The sequence below is a fragment of the Vulpes vulpes genome, chromosome 5 (assembly GCF_048418805.1).
Source record: "Vulpes vulpes isolate BD-2025 chromosome 5, VulVul3, whole genome shotgun sequence".
Lineage (NCBI taxonomy): Eukaryota > Metazoa > Chordata > Mammalia > Carnivora > Canidae > Vulpes > Vulpes vulpes.
The window spans coordinates 106,234,941-106,250,373 of NC_132784.1; the positions used below are offsets into that span (position 1 = coordinate 106,234,941).

Sequence of the window (15,433 nt, forward strand, 5' to 3'; positions counted from 1 at the left end):
ATGACTGTTACAAAAATGGAATCATACAAGTACATGTCTTTCTAAGATGGGCATTTTTCTAATCAGTGTATTTTCCTTGTGGTTCATTCACAAGGTATTGTGTGAATCAATAGTTAATCTTCTTTATTGTTGAGGAGTATTCCACGGTAAAGGTGTACCACAGTTTAGCCATTCACTCACCAAAGGATATTTGTATAGTTTGCAGTTTGGGGCTATTACAAATAAAGTTGGTTATGAATACCTATGTACAACCTATGTATATCTTTAAGTGCCTTACTTCTTGACATACATACTATAACAAAAAATGGAATTTGTTTTTAAAGGATGTAAATGTTCAGTTAAAACAATACATGAACATAGTCATCAAGCTCACAGAGGAGACTGCCCAGATCCTGAACAAAATGTAAGGTGTTAGTGGGGACATGGAATATGTATGTGAGTACGTGAGAGGTTAGGTTAAAGAGAAGGGAGGACAGCAAGCTCACCTCCCCTGTCCTGTGCAGAAGGGCAAACATTTAGTGTTGTCATTTTCTACTGAGTGATTCTTTTGTTTTACATTTATTATAGCACAGAGACTAAACCCTAACCTATATTCAAAATTGGGAATGTTTGGTAACAATTCCATATTGCTCTAAGGGGAAGTTGATCTTGTTCCCTAAAGATCTTTTTTACTTCTAATGTGATCATTTTCACTGGTGATCAGAATCTGCTATACATGTCAGATTTTAAATTAATTTTAGGCTGACCATGGAATATGCCTGCTATCATTTAGAGGGAATCAGAAAAATAAAATAATATTACTCAATTAAATATAATGATTATAAATTTCCTCGGTCACTTTTGGAAGGTTTTCATATATGTTCTATGATGTGGTTTAAACAATGGTTTAAAAAAAAAAAAAACTGACACTTCTGGATGACATGAGCAGGGATGAAGAACGTGCAAAAACAAGAAAGCTTACCAACAACAGCTGAGGGCTAAGTCCAGCTGATTCCAGAGTGTGACACATATCCTCGGTAGAGCTTTCTCCATGCAAACACTTCCAAAAAAAGAAACTGCCTAGTAGTAAAACAAAAGCAAAATGCATTAGCCAATGATTACTTATCATTTGGACTAACATTCTTCCTGAACTGAATCAGGATCCCCAGAGAAGCAAAACAGCATGAGAGGAAAAGAAATTAATGTCTCAATTTTGCTTGACTTTAAAGCAGAAAGCAAATCATTACATATCTAACACTGTCTCTTTAGTATATGTATCAGCCAATAAAACTTATGACATAGTGCCTACATATCCAGAGTATCTTTTATTAACTTTTCAGTATACATTAAATTCTTAGGTTAATTTTATAACAAACTAAGTCTTTGAGATGCTGTAAACTCTTCCCAGGCTTTCCTCTGGAAGACACAGGATTCAAAGAGCAGTTTATCATTCCACCTACCTAAAGCCACATACTCTTCTTCACTTATCTTCTTTATGTTGATCACGTCTTTCTCATATTCTAAATATTCCAGGAATGTTTTTACAGGCAACACACCATCTTTATCATCAGAAAATCGGACGGTAGTAGTTCTGGTTTTTTCCTCTTTGTACTTCTCTAGTAATGCCTGGAGTTTAAGCAGTTCTTTTTCATCAAGCCTCAGTAACACAGCCAAGTCCTTAAAAAAAATAGGAAAAAAAAAAAAGTTTTGAGTACATCATATCTCTTCCCATGACTCTGCCATAGGAGTCAACCCCATCATCTGAAGTGAAATGCAAGCACATAAGCAAATGATGACTTGTTAATTTACGTGATAGGTATAATGTACTCTGCTTAAAATTTTACTCACAAATTCATGAGTTCAATGCTAAATAACCTGAACTAACCTTGAAACACTACATATTACTAAGAGTACCATTTTTATACAATTTATTGAGAATACTCTATATTCTTCTAAAATGTTTGGATTTTACTAAAATTGTATTAATTTATAATGAGGAAAAAAACTGCAAGAGTATCAACTGCAACTCTTGTGACTCTAAACTAAAGGCCTATCAGAAATTCAATGTTTATTTATTAAGCAGCATAAACACAATAAAAAATACTGGAAATCAAGCGTCATTGTATCTTAGACATACATCCTCTCAGGGATACAGAGATTGAAAGTCACAGATACATCCTGCCAGCCTTTCAAACTATTTTTACAGACCACATGTGCAAAAACGTCTCCTAATATTACTATTATTTTTCTAAGTTAGGGATAAACACACACACACATACACGCTTAAAAGACCATAAATTCACCATAGCAAGCAAAACTTTCTTCCCCCCATGCTGCACGATAAACCTGCTCTTAAGAATGCAACTTTCAAAAAAAAAAAAAAAAGAATGCAACTTTCATTTACTTATTTATTTATTCAAGGCTGTTTTTATTTTTTTTTATTTTTATTTTTTTATAAATTTTTATTTATTTATGATAGTCACAGAGAGAGAGAGAGAGGCAGAGACACAGGCAGAGGGAGAAGCAGGCTCCATGCACCGGGAGCCCGACGTGGGACTCTATCCTGGGTCTCCAGGATCGCGCCCTGGGCCAAAGGCAGGCGCCAAACCGCTGCGCCACCCAGGGATCCCTTTTTTTTTTTTTTTTTTAATAAATTTTTATTTATTTATGATAGTCACAGAGAGAGAGAGAGAGGCAGAGACACAGGCAGAGGGAGAAGCAGGCTCCATGCACCGGGAGCCCGACGTGGGACTCGATCCTGGGTCTCCAGGATCGCGCCCTGGGCCAAAGGCAGGCGCCAAACCGCTGCGCCACCCAGGGATCCCAAGGCTGTTGTTTTTAAAAACAAGTAGTGAACTGCAGACTGCTATGAACACACACCAGTAGTTCAATGCTATACTGAATTTATAGGAGCTTATATGAACTTATATGAACCCCACAGTAACAAAAATTCCAGACTTGAATTTTAGTTTTATATGCACAAGATTAGCCATTCAGCCTAGAAGCTGACTGTACATTTTTTGAAGGATCTAAATGAATTCACAGCAAATATAATTTTAATCTTAAAAAAGTGTTTTAAAAAAGAACAATCAGGCAACTGATATTTTAAATTTTCTAATTTTTCTTTTATCTTTGCATGCTGTGTTGGGGATATCAAGTAGAAATGAATTCTGTAGGGGATTATTAATGGCAAATACTTAACCTTCTTTGGCAAAGTAGGAAAGTTTGGATCTTATGAAAAAATTAGGCATGAAAGAATCTATGAAATGTCTAGGCAATCCTATAGACATAATTCAGTCAACTTGAACCTTGTTGTTTGAAATGATTTTTTACTATTGAAGTAGAAAAATAAAATGATCCTGAAAAATGGCTTTGTTTAAAGACAACTGCAGAATAATATGAAGACTGTTAAAATGCTTTATGAAATCCATCTATAATCCCAAGGATAAAAAAGATGTTAGAATGTATAAAGTGGTTTCCAATACAGAGAGAAAAACTTTCATTTCTCTGTTTAAAAATTTGTATTCACATATGTATATTTAAAATAAAAGGTTTCCACTTTAAACTTCCATTAAATTTCAGATACACAAGATATCTTTTCATAAGTAATATCAGTGATTTGATAAATCACTAAAATCACTGAAATAATGATTTTCCTTTAGATAAGTGGAAGATATGGGCCCTAAGGGCAAGCAACCCATCCATAGTCACACAGTTATCTGAGGGAAAGAGAGGACTACATTTCTCTTTATGCTCTATTAAGGAAACTTTATTTCTTTGTATGAAAAGTAAGAATTTTGTACACATGCCCCCAAAATGAGTGATACTGCACTATAATGAAGATTATAAGGTGCTGCCATTTTTTTGTGTTTTGCAGAATGAAAACACAGAACATTACTATAATTAAACACTTTGATGTAAGACAAAATTTTTTTAAAAATATATTTTATTCATGAGAAACACACAGAGAAAGGCAGAGACATAGGCAGAGGGAGAAGCAGGCTCAGTCTCATGCAGAACTCAATTCCAGGACACTGGGATCATGACCTGAGCCAAAGGCAGACACTGAACCACTGAGCTACCCAAATGCCCCAAGATAGAATTTTTTAAAAAATATGTCATTATGTAGTAGACAACAAAACAAGCTATATGAGTTTGTTCACAACACCACCACAGAAAAATCAGTCTCTTCTACCTGGCAAAATCTTTTTAATTTTCTTTAAAAGAAATTAGTTTTGCTACTTCAGCCAACTGAATATATTTTAATTGGCAAATCTTGTCATTATGTTGTAAGAAGCAACCTTAAAAAGTGAGTTCAAAGAAATCAAATGCTTCTTGGATAGTGAAGATGGATTAACAATAATAGCAAAATTAATATAAATACTAAGGTACAGAGAACCAGCAGGTCTTGTAAAGAAAATACACCTTTCCACTTCATAAAAATCATTAATTTTCTACTTCTTTACTATCAGTTAAAAAATTAAAAATAATCATAATATTCTGTATAATGAGGAATGGACTTACTTACATTATCTGAGAATGGTGTGTTTGGATGAAAATCAAGGGAATTTAACTGACTGACAGACTCATAAAGATGGAGTAATTTCAGTTTATTGGCACAAAACTGTAGCAATCCTTCATCAACAAACTCAAGATCTAAAAGGTGGAAGAAAAAATACATTAAAGAGACATGTTTAAAAGACTCACAAAAAGGTTTTTCTTTCATTAATAGTTATAGTATTATACACTTCTCTGATATTCTATTTTATTAAATACTGAGATGTTTAAGATATAACATTACTAAGACAAAGATTAATTTTTCCATCATAGAAAAATGTCCACTTTTTTTTTTTAAGATTTTATTTATTTATTCATGAGAGACAGAGAGAGAGAGAGAAAGAGAGGCAGAGACACAGGCAGAGGGAAAGGAGGCTCCATGCAGGGAGCCCAACATGGGACTCGATCCTGGGTCTCCAGGATCATACCCCGGGCTGAAGGCTGCGCTAAACCGCTGGGCCACCAGGGCTGCCCTCCATATTTTTTTTTTAAAAGACATAAGGCATACTAGTATTGGGGTGGTGGGGGAGGGGGGTGGGGGAGGCACAGAGAGAAGAAAGGAAAAAAAAGAGCTATCTTAGTCTAATACTCAAATTTTTAAAAAATGATCTGAAAACAGCTTTGAAAATACTCTTCACTACCCCATAACTTATATGTTGCCTATTATGCCAATAGACAGAGGACAGATGAATAGAAAGCTGCCTGGTTTTTATCATCGTGGTGGTTAAAGATCCTTGGACTCAAGCACAAACTCTGGACTGTGACAGATCTATTCTCAAGAAGGCTGGTAAAGAAACCAAAGTAAAATTCTACTTAACATTCTCTGTCAATCAGGCTTTTTAAAAAAAGATTAATGCTAGAGAAATACTCTATATTTCTGCCTGATAATTTAAATATTTATCATCTAATATAAAACAATTATTCTTTTAAAAGGCAGACACTTTACCTCCAACAGTTGGTATAGCTACAATACAACATAGCATATTAAATAGGCAAAATTTTTTAGAATCTCAATTATGGGTAGAACTTGAAACTAGTGATTTTACAAAATTCCATCAGTGGTACCTGGTTTACTCTCAGCCCAGTGCAAGACAAACTGATTTAATAAATTTTGAGACTTTGGTAAAGCCTTGAGGTATGGCTTTATAAGCATCAAGCTTTATAAGCACACTGCTTTTTAAAAGAGATATTTCTAACAAATTGTATGCACTAAAGAAATTCACTATTTTCCAAAAGTCAGCTTTAAACATGTGTTGAAAAAAATCTCAACACTACGATGTTTACAGTCATGAAATGGGATACTATGATCTGTTTATTAAACCACTTTAATTGGCTTGTATGTAAATATAAAGTTGGCTTTATACAATTAACATGACAAGCAAAAAGTCACAGCTAGATGAAGTCTACACATTACACACTATAATTTAATTGATGTTAGGTATTCAGGATAAATTGAATTTTGCCGGGTCAGCTGGATAGAGTATGGAGTTAAAAATCCCACAATTAGAGGATGTAATTTTTTTTTTCAAACAAATTTTGAGCTGTAAGAAACAACCAGCAAACCCAGAACTAATAATTTACTCATAGTCTGATTTTGGAAGTCCTTAAGGTTGAGGAAGAGGAAGTGGAGGAGAAAATGTGGATTCCACACACTAAACAGAACATTAATTCAAAGCCTACTTTTTAAAAATCATTATTCAATCAAAACAAAATTTAAAGAATGCTTCATCTACAGAAATTGCTCTCCTCCCACAAAGTTAAATAAAAGACTAGTGACACCAAGAAAGCCTGGCTATTTTTTGCATACCACCAGCTAACTTTCTCTCATGCTGATGGCTTTCACATGTGTACAACTGTATCAGAATAATGACTTCTCACCATCCTATACTGGTGTCTCTCCTCACGTAGAAATATTTTAAAAGAAATAGTAACAGAAAGAAACAGTATATATTCAGAGAAAGCTGAGATGAAGATCAGCAAATAGGGAATAAAAAAGTCTCCAAATACTAAAGGTATGAAATAAGTGTTCTTATTTCTTATATGTATTATTTCCACATTGAAGTAACATGATGATATCATAAGCAGTAATAGCTTTTTATAATCAATTACAAAATTTGAAGACCAGAACCTCCAATCAGTATAAACCTTATTACCTTGATTTTTTAAAGTGTCCATTAAAGTCTGAGTGATGTTTCTAAGGCAGGAAAATGGTAAACGTTCACTTGCCAAAATGCTTTCCAAAGCCTAGGAGAAAGATATTGAGCAATTCTAACAATTAGAAGGCAATGGTTTTGTTTGTTAAATTTTATATTTATACCAACACCTTTACTACCCCAAATTTCCAAGGGAAGTTCCATACTTAAGATGTTTATACATACCTGAGGAGAGTTGCATCTTATGTATTATACAACCAATTTCATCTCATGCCCATTATGGGGGAATGACAAAAAGTCCAGACTCAGAATGAAACAACTAGAAGGCAACTTGTATTTAACAGAATGGTAAGATGAAACAGGGACCATGACAAAGCTATTCACTGATAAGAAGAGTGTAAGTCTATACTCCACAGGCATAAATGAAAAGCAGAGGCTGTTACTGTTGTGTCAATGATAAAAGCTAATGACAACTTAATTCCTGGTTAATGACTGCATCTGACCATGGACAGCTGAATCTACAGGCCATATACATGCTCCCTACCTCGCCCCACCTTCCCCTTCCTGCCCCTCCCTCAGTAGATACTTAAGAGACTTCACCACCAGTTCCAAAATCTCTCTTTATGCCTAAAGAAGCAACCATCAGAATAACCAATGGGTAGACACAGCAGTTAAAGTTCATACTTATCCTCTCATATTAGCTCATTAAACTTTTTTTTTTTATTGATGCGAGTAAATAATTTCAAAAGTAGGCTGAGAATGTAGCATGGCACAAAGATTGTAACACAACCACCTGTGTGTGCGTGTATGTGTGTCTAGGTAAGAAATGGGCTAAGAGGGTGTTTCAAGAGGGTGGTCAAACCCATGATGAGGCAACTATATGGTGGATATAAAGAAAGTGACTGAAAAAGGCAAATACTCAGCAAAATGTAATTATCTCTGATCTATCTAGCAGCTGGCTTGCCTATTATTCACTCTTCCAAAGCCTCAAATATTTTTTTCTTTTAGTGCTGAAAACAATACACAACTTTCACTTTCAGCATTTTTAATAAAATTCAGAGTTTCACACACAATTTAGTATAGTTTTTTTAAAAAGTCACGACAGTTTGTAGTATGCTAACCTTTCCCAATTTTTTATTCCATGATGTAAGATAAGAAAAAAAATGGTACCAAAATGAGAAGGCTTGTTTGAGTTATAACCCTCCTTTTTTGACTACAGGTTCTCTAAATTACCTCTCTTGGATGCCCACCTATCTATCATAGGAATGTCATCTTTCATAACTAAGACTTTGCCCTGAGAAAAAATGAGAACCAATTAGCCCTGTCAGTAGAATGGAAAACTTAATTAAAGTCACAGAGACTTGAATGGCTTGGTCATTTAAATGTCTATTAGGGGTACCTAGGTGGCTCAATCGTTGAGTGTCTGTCTGCCTTTGGCTCAGGTTGTGATCCTGGGGTCGTGGAATCAAGTCCCACATCAGGCTCCCCAGGGGGAACCTGCTTCTACCTCTACCTATGTCTCTGCCTCTCTGTGCCTCTCATGAATAAAGAAATAAAATCTTAAAAAAAAAAAAAGTCTGACTATTGATTTCAGCTCAGGTCATGATCTCAAGGTTGTGAGATCAAGCCCTTCATCAGATTATGCACTGGGCATAGAGCCTGCTTAAGATCCTTTCCGTCTCCCTCTACCCCCACCCCCTCACCACCACCCGTCTCTTTAAAAAAAAAAAGTCACAGGGACTTGCCTGTTCTATAATAAAATAAAAAAGCACTTAAGAAAAATCACTGCAATATGAAAATAAAAGGGGATAAAAAAATCAGTATTTGCTAAATTCTCCCACATATCTATCATTATTCTAGTCGTTGTGGATTATGAAATGGACATATCTGGGGAGGTCCCTACTTGAAGGAGCTTTTTTTTTTTTTTTTTTGAAGGAGCTTAAAAGAGTTAAAAAGGAAAAAAATGGTGAGCTGTGATTCATATACCTGAATTAGAGAACAAGTAGTCATTAGCTCTCCAGTTCTGATTAGAAGTAGAGTAGGAGTTCAGAGGTATCCATGGGGATTGAAGGGTTATGTAAGAATTGATAGAGTTAAAACCTGAGCAGCATTATGAGGAGTTTGGAGAAGAAGGTAAGAGTGAAAGAAATCACAGTGAGTTATCATATTAGAACCACCAACCTGGCAAAAGGCAACAAGTCTGACAATACCATGGGACTCTGAGGCTGTGGAGCAATAGGCCCTCTTACACAGTATGAGTGGAAACATAAATTAGTGCAAGTATTTTGAGAAGCAATCTTTTCATCAACAAGTACAGCCAGAGAAGCTCTTCCCCTACAACTCCCCTCTTAGGCACAAACTCAAGAGAAGTTCTTGCATATGTGCACCCAGGGAAATAAAGATACATGACATCTGATGTACAAGGACAATCACAGTATCATTGTAATAGCAAAAAACTGGAAATAACTTAAATGTCCACTGACAGGAAGAGTGAATAAAGTATAGTGGTAGACTCAGTGCACATCCACTGCAGCTACATGCATCAGCATAGAGGTCTCAAAGAAACATAATGTTGAAGGAATGAAGTCATAGAAGACATGGAGCATGACTCCATTTATATAAAGTTTTAAAAGGCAGAAAATGCATCAATGTCTGAAAGAAGCTATACAGAAATATAACTATAAAAAGCAAAAGAGAGAGAAACACAAAATTCTCAACACTTGTTACCTTAGGAATGAGAGAAGGGGCTTGAAAAGGTGTACTTAGAGCTCTTCAGAGTTCTTGGTAACATTCTATTTCTTAAGGTGGGTGGTCATACATGTGTTCGTTATTATTCTTTTGTCAGAATACATGTCATGTATAGATGTGTGTGTATGTTTAAAACATGGACACACGTGTATGGTAATGTTACTTCATTTTAAAAAAAAGAAGGAAAGGAAAGACAATGGGAACTTCTATATGTGAATATAAAAAGGATGCATGAATAAAAACAGGAAAAGAGAAGGTTAGCCTATCATGTTTGGAGGAAAAAAGGAAAATAAAGACTTTCTTAAGAGAAATAGGTCACAGCTACTCAGCAGGAACATTCACATATCATACATACTTGTTTCTTCGTTGCAGGATACTTAATATCAAGAATTAATTCCTTTATTTGTGTTTCAACCAAATCTACAAAGAAAAAATTAAAATTTTCACTTTTATTATAAAGTAAACTGTATTCTGAAAGAATAATGCACATATTTGTAACCATCAGCCTAAAAGACTCCTGGTTTCTCTCACATTATTGTTTAATTGTTACAAATTTTAATATCTCCCAGAGGGTATGCCTCATGTTTATAGAGCAATTCTAATAAAAAATATACATGATAATCTGCACCTCACCTTATCTCCAGGAATTAAAACAGCTGGCAAATGAACTGAAATATTTTGATTGCTGAGTGTAGAATACACTACAAATTTAGAAAATGACATAAGAGCATGTGTTATTTTTACAAAGGACACACACCGAGATTTGGAGATCTAGTTTTCAGCAGGGCTGCCAGTTTCTTCACGAGGTGCATGTCCTTGGCTCGTTCGCACTTCTTGTCACTAAAACAGAAAATACAACAAATTCTTATAGAATGTGAAATCGCTTTCCTTCTACGTCTGACACACTCCAACTCTCTGTTTTATATTCTTCCTACTTAACTTCAAAGGTATCTGTCTACTGAGAAAACAAGGAACAAAACAGTAACTACAAAACAAATAGCAAAATAAGAGATGGAAAAGTCAGTGGAGGAACACTTCATGAATCTTACCTCAGGGCTAAATGGAAAGGAACATTTACTGTTTTCACACTTCCAGACACTGGATCAACAAGACAGATCTGGTAAGTCTGTGGCTGCCAACTCTGACTGGTAACGTTATTTAAGCCCATTATTTTATAGCCAGGATACAGAAGCCTGAGGAAATTACAAACCAATATGGTAAGAATATTAGAGAAAAAGGGGAAATGCCACAAGTGCTTTTACGATAGGTAGGGACCCCTGAGTTACTATCAATTCAGGAGCACTAATAAGAAAAATGAACACGACCTGATATCAAAGAATAATAAAAATAGATCCTGACTGGTAAAGTTCTGCCTTGGTAAAATGTGTGAGGAAATGAAATGAGTCAGGCCTGTGTAGCAATGGCAAACACAGCCTTCACCCTCACTTAACATCGTCACCACAGGAATCTGAAGGAATCTCTCCTTTTGAGCCGTGGAGACAGCCTGAGGAAGGGATGGGGAAAATGGCAGCACTCCAGGTAACTTTATTAAATTCAGTAGCATATCATGGCCTTTTCAGTAAGGCTTTGTTATTAAATCCTTAATCCTTAATTAGATAGCAGGCACTCTCAGGGAAAACCATAATAAAGAACGCTGCAATTCTCAAACAACCTGCAATCTAATAAGGAGCTTTAATAAAAACTTCAATCAAAGCATTCCTTTTTGTCACTAGGAAAACGCCAGGGTTTACAGCTTACCTGCAGTGCTTTCCCACGTTGAAAGCACCTACTCTAGGCCCCTGCTGCGTGCTCCACACTTCTAAGATTCCCCTTCTTGGTGCATAGATCACGAGGAACTGAGCCACTCGACTTGGACCCTGAGTATTTCCAAAGGGGGAAAAATCCGCCTTTTCTGGTACTCTTTCATGGAGGTCCTCCACGATTTGGATCCAACCGATCTGTGCATCTCGATATCCTTGGAGACCGAGGAAAAGGGAAGCTAATTAGTTTATCTAGGTTCAAGCGCAGCCTTCTGAAGCACTGTGGGATATTTCAGCAAGGGATTTGAGAAAAGCTATAAAAGTACATTATCTTTTTATTATGAAATATCTTAAATAGGAAAGCAGTAATTATAATAAATATTGACTCAATCCCAAAGCCTTATTAAATCTTAGTACATTGTTATATTTGCTTCCGATCACTTTTTTCCTTAAAAAAAAAAAATCATTATGGCTTTTTGAGTACCCTTCCTCTATCCCATTCCCTCCCCTCCTTCTCTTAAAAAAAAAAAAAAATCTAAAAAAAAAACCTCTCCCTTTAAAAAACCTGGGAGAGGTTATCAGGTTTGGATTTTAAATAAAAGTCCAATTAAAATATAAGAGAAAGAGATCAACTTGACTTCCTGCTTTTCAAATCCCTTGGTGCTATGCAGATGGGGAGAATATGGTACAAGGTGGTAGCAGGAAGCCCCAGCCTATGAGAGACAGATGCAGCTAACACAGTCTTCCAACTCAGTCCCTTCCACAGGCAACTGACTCCACTCTCTTCCAGGTGTGGGGAAAACAGCACTAGCTGCCAAAGGAAAAAGCAACAATGCCAGCAACAGGATCGCTACACTGGATCTGGACCCTGATATACCTATATCTTCTATATTCTGGAAAAGTCTTGCTGAGACCCACCCTTGGTGTAATCTCAGAAGACAAATACCAAGGAGAAATGATGTATCTGCAGTGCTGAAATCTAGTTCTACAGACACCTAAACACACAACAGGCAACCACTGCAAGAATTCTCTGGCAAGAAGGTGATAAGGGTCTCAACCTGTCCAGGGTATCTTAATGTCCTCCAATCCATTATTCTTCACATTGCTGAACACAGACTAGACTGCATCACAACTGTAATTTCTAATTAGTAATCTGTGCTGACATGTTACTATTCCAGATGATTCAAAAAAATGCATTCTCCCTTCTTCCTTGGTCAAAAGAGATTTTATCTTTTTCAGGTTGACAGTGTGCCTAGACATTTTCAAGTCTCCCTCATAGCTGGGTATGACTTATATGACTAAGTCCTAGCTAATGCACTGCAGAAAAAGCTTGGCAAAAAATCATCTTCAAAGTGGACTGGCTCAGTTGGTAGTTCTTCTTCCTTTCTTCCTTCCTGGAATGCAGATAAGAAGGCTGGAGCTCCAGCAGCCATCTGAACCATAAAATAACCTTGAGTGGGTGGGGAGGTTCAAGAAGTGAAACTGGGTTCCTGAGGATATCATGGGCATATCATATTAATCGTGAACTTGGGTTTTTTATTAGCAGCTAACTACAACTCCTAACTGACATATTACCAAGAAATTTAAGTAAACTAACCCAAGCATACAGATATGGAAGTCAAGTCAGCAAAGATGGGTTTTGACATCTTTAGTTTGAAAGACTTAGCATTCTAGATTTGAAGAGAACGTGTGACTTAAGCATGACCTTGTGAAGTGGAATGAATTTAACAGGGGCAAGAAATTTGACAATGGGAATTTGACAATGACAGTAAGAACTGAAAAGTAAACAAGGAAGAGATTAAAAGTACCTATATAATTTGATCAGACTTAAGGGACAGATCAATTGGACTACTAGATCAAGTGTTACTAACATGAGTTCATGTTAAAAGGAAAAAAAAGACAGCATAAGCATAATGAATTAAGCAATGCTGTCCACTAGAAGCTGAAGGATAATACTGCTCAACTACTGGGGTAAAAAAAATAACTTTTTTTTTCTGGATTTTTATAAGAAAGTACCTTTCCACATGCGTATTGCAATTCCTCTAGCTACATCCAATAAAATCACTCTGCCAAAATCATCTGTTACTGCTGCCAGTGTGTTACATGGAGACAGACATATACTTTCACCATGGCGTCTAGAATCTGGAAGTCCAAATCTGATATTTAAAAGAAAATAAAAAGCTCAAATCAAATTCCAATCTCGAAAAAACTGACAGAATCATGAAATGCATTAACAAAATAGACCAAATTTATTTTTAATAAAAAATTGTAAGCCCTGCACGGATTACTGTTTATTAACTAATCACACCAGACATTTTGCAACACAAAATGCATTATAAAATAAAAATACCTAAATTTTATTTCAAAGATTTTCTATACAGATATCCATAATCTTTTATTTTTAGAGAATATCAAGTATAACTATCTTTTCTTGATTGTCATGTCATAGGAAATAGTGCCCTCACAACCAATTAAATTTTGGAATACTCTGCTGCCACACAGGCATCTTTTGTCTAAGTTCGATTTTCTAATCTCTTCTTTCTGAAAGATATCATATTCTTCTGACACCAATGTATCTGCCTAAAGAACTCCCCCTCTTCTAAATAATTTTCTCTCAACTGTTCTTGGTCTATAACCAATCTTACTAGAACCGTAAGATAAAAGTAGAGGTACGCAAAACAAGCAGGTGTGCTCGCTTAGAGCAAGTCCCTGAGACAAAGTGCCCCGATATTATTACATCTATTTGGAGGCACAGAGCCATCTGGACTACTTCTTGATTCTTCAGTGAATTTAGAAAATGTGAGGTGTTCTAATATTTTAAAAAGATGAAAAAATCTTAGAGAATAATCTTCAATAAATTTTAATAGATCTCTTTGACAAACATCTACAATGGGGAGAGAATTGTTTCCCTTCATGATAGTATTCTCTATTAGGTAATAAAAATAATTTAAAAACAAAATCAAGCAAGAATCATGCCTTCTTGCCCCAAAGCCTGACAAATACACTATCCTACAGCACTACTGAAGTAAACAAAAAAGCACAACCCTGCATTCTAAAGACTGCTTGAAGGCATGGGAATCCTTGTTTTTATGTTTTTTTTAAAGAAATCACTACACATTTTTAAAGTTTATATAGCTTACTGACAAACGAAACTGAAAGAAAAAATCAGCTGTCACAAAACTAATTTTCTTGCAACCTAAGCTAAAGTTATAGGTGTTTGTTAAAAAAAAAAAAAAAAAAAAAAAAGGCACACTCAGCACGTACATCTTTTGAGCACCCACTATAGGACTGGGAGATAGCTGTGACCAAACTGGGGAAGACTCACTCTCCTCATGGACTTTTATATTGTGATAGAAGCTCCTAAACCTCATAATATCCAGTCAACTAAGCACACTGAAAGACTATAAATTTAACAGTACATTTTTTAAAATAAGAAAATCTGAGAAGAACACGACAGACTTGCCTTACAGCTAATGGGGTGGCTGGCTCCACCTTTGGTTTTTGCTTCTGCACTGCTTCCTCTTCGTGCTTGCTCTTCCAACCAAGCCAACCACTGAACAGAAAGAAAATTTAGAATAAAACCAATGCTTTCAGCATTTTACTGTGCAAATTACCAACACAGATGTTAAAACCGGGCAAGATACAGATAATTTTACAGGGAACTGTGGTAGGATTACCTGGCAGCATTAAATAAAGCAGAAGTGAGTTTACTTGCGACTGCCAGTGCCACATGAGACAGCAATGGTTGTGTGCTCCCCTGGAACATAGGACACGTGAAAGAGAAAACTGAATGGCTGACAAAGACATAAAACATACTTTCTAAACAGGGCTTACTTTTAAAAGTTTTGAAGAGCTGTAAAGTCTGGACTAGTAAAAATATTCAGCATCTTTCAGACCATACAATAAAATCTTTTTTTTAGGAGGCAGAGATACAATCAAACGTTTTAACTCTACAGTAGGGAAATAAAATCACTAGTAAGCTATTTTGTGTTCAGGATTTCCCTCCTTTAATTGTAATTTAATTGAAAAAGTGTAAACTAGGATGTTAAGATGGCGTTATTCTGTCAAAGCCATAGACTTCCTATCTACACACAACTGGCTCTTGCCCCTCTTTTTTTTTTTTTTTAACATGCCTTTTTATTAAAGTAAAGAGAAAGCTTAGACAATTCTGAGAAGGTGGGCTTTTTAAGCAAGAAATAAAAGACAAGCAAGTCCAGCACCTAACTGTCCCCTATT

General features: G+C 35.7%; 1 protein-coding gene across 4 annotated transcripts in view; it reads right to left on the reverse strand.

The window, feature by feature from the left end:
• Positions 1-15,433, reverse strand: part of RAB3GAP2 (RAB3 GTPase activating non-catalytic protein subunit 2) — a 98,762-nt gene that overhangs the window by 29,238 nt on the left and 54,091 nt on the right. For all 4 annotated transcript variants that reach the window (XM_072759555.1, XM_025991300.2, XM_025991299.2 and 1 more), the window contains exons 11-21: positions 14,875-14,954; positions 14,661-14,750; positions 13,214-13,353; positions 11,196-11,412; positions 10,487-10,630; positions 10,195-10,277; positions 9,793-9,857; positions 6,690-6,780; positions 4,508-4,635; positions 1,440-1,656; positions 962-1,059 (exon numbers count right to left, since the gene is read on the reverse strand). In XM_072759555.1, coding sequence (XP_072615656.1) covers positions 962-1,059; positions 1,440-1,656; positions 4,508-4,635; positions 6,690-6,780; positions 9,793-9,857; positions 10,195-10,277; positions 10,487-10,630; positions 11,196-11,412; positions 13,214-13,353; positions 14,661-14,750; positions 14,875-14,954 — 1,353 coding nt within the window. The remainder of the gene's footprint in view (positions 1-961; positions 1,060-1,439; positions 1,657-4,507; positions 4,636-6,689; positions 6,781-9,792; positions 9,858-10,194; positions 10,278-10,486; positions 10,631-11,195; positions 11,413-13,213; positions 13,354-14,660; positions 14,751-14,874; positions 14,955-15,433) is intronic.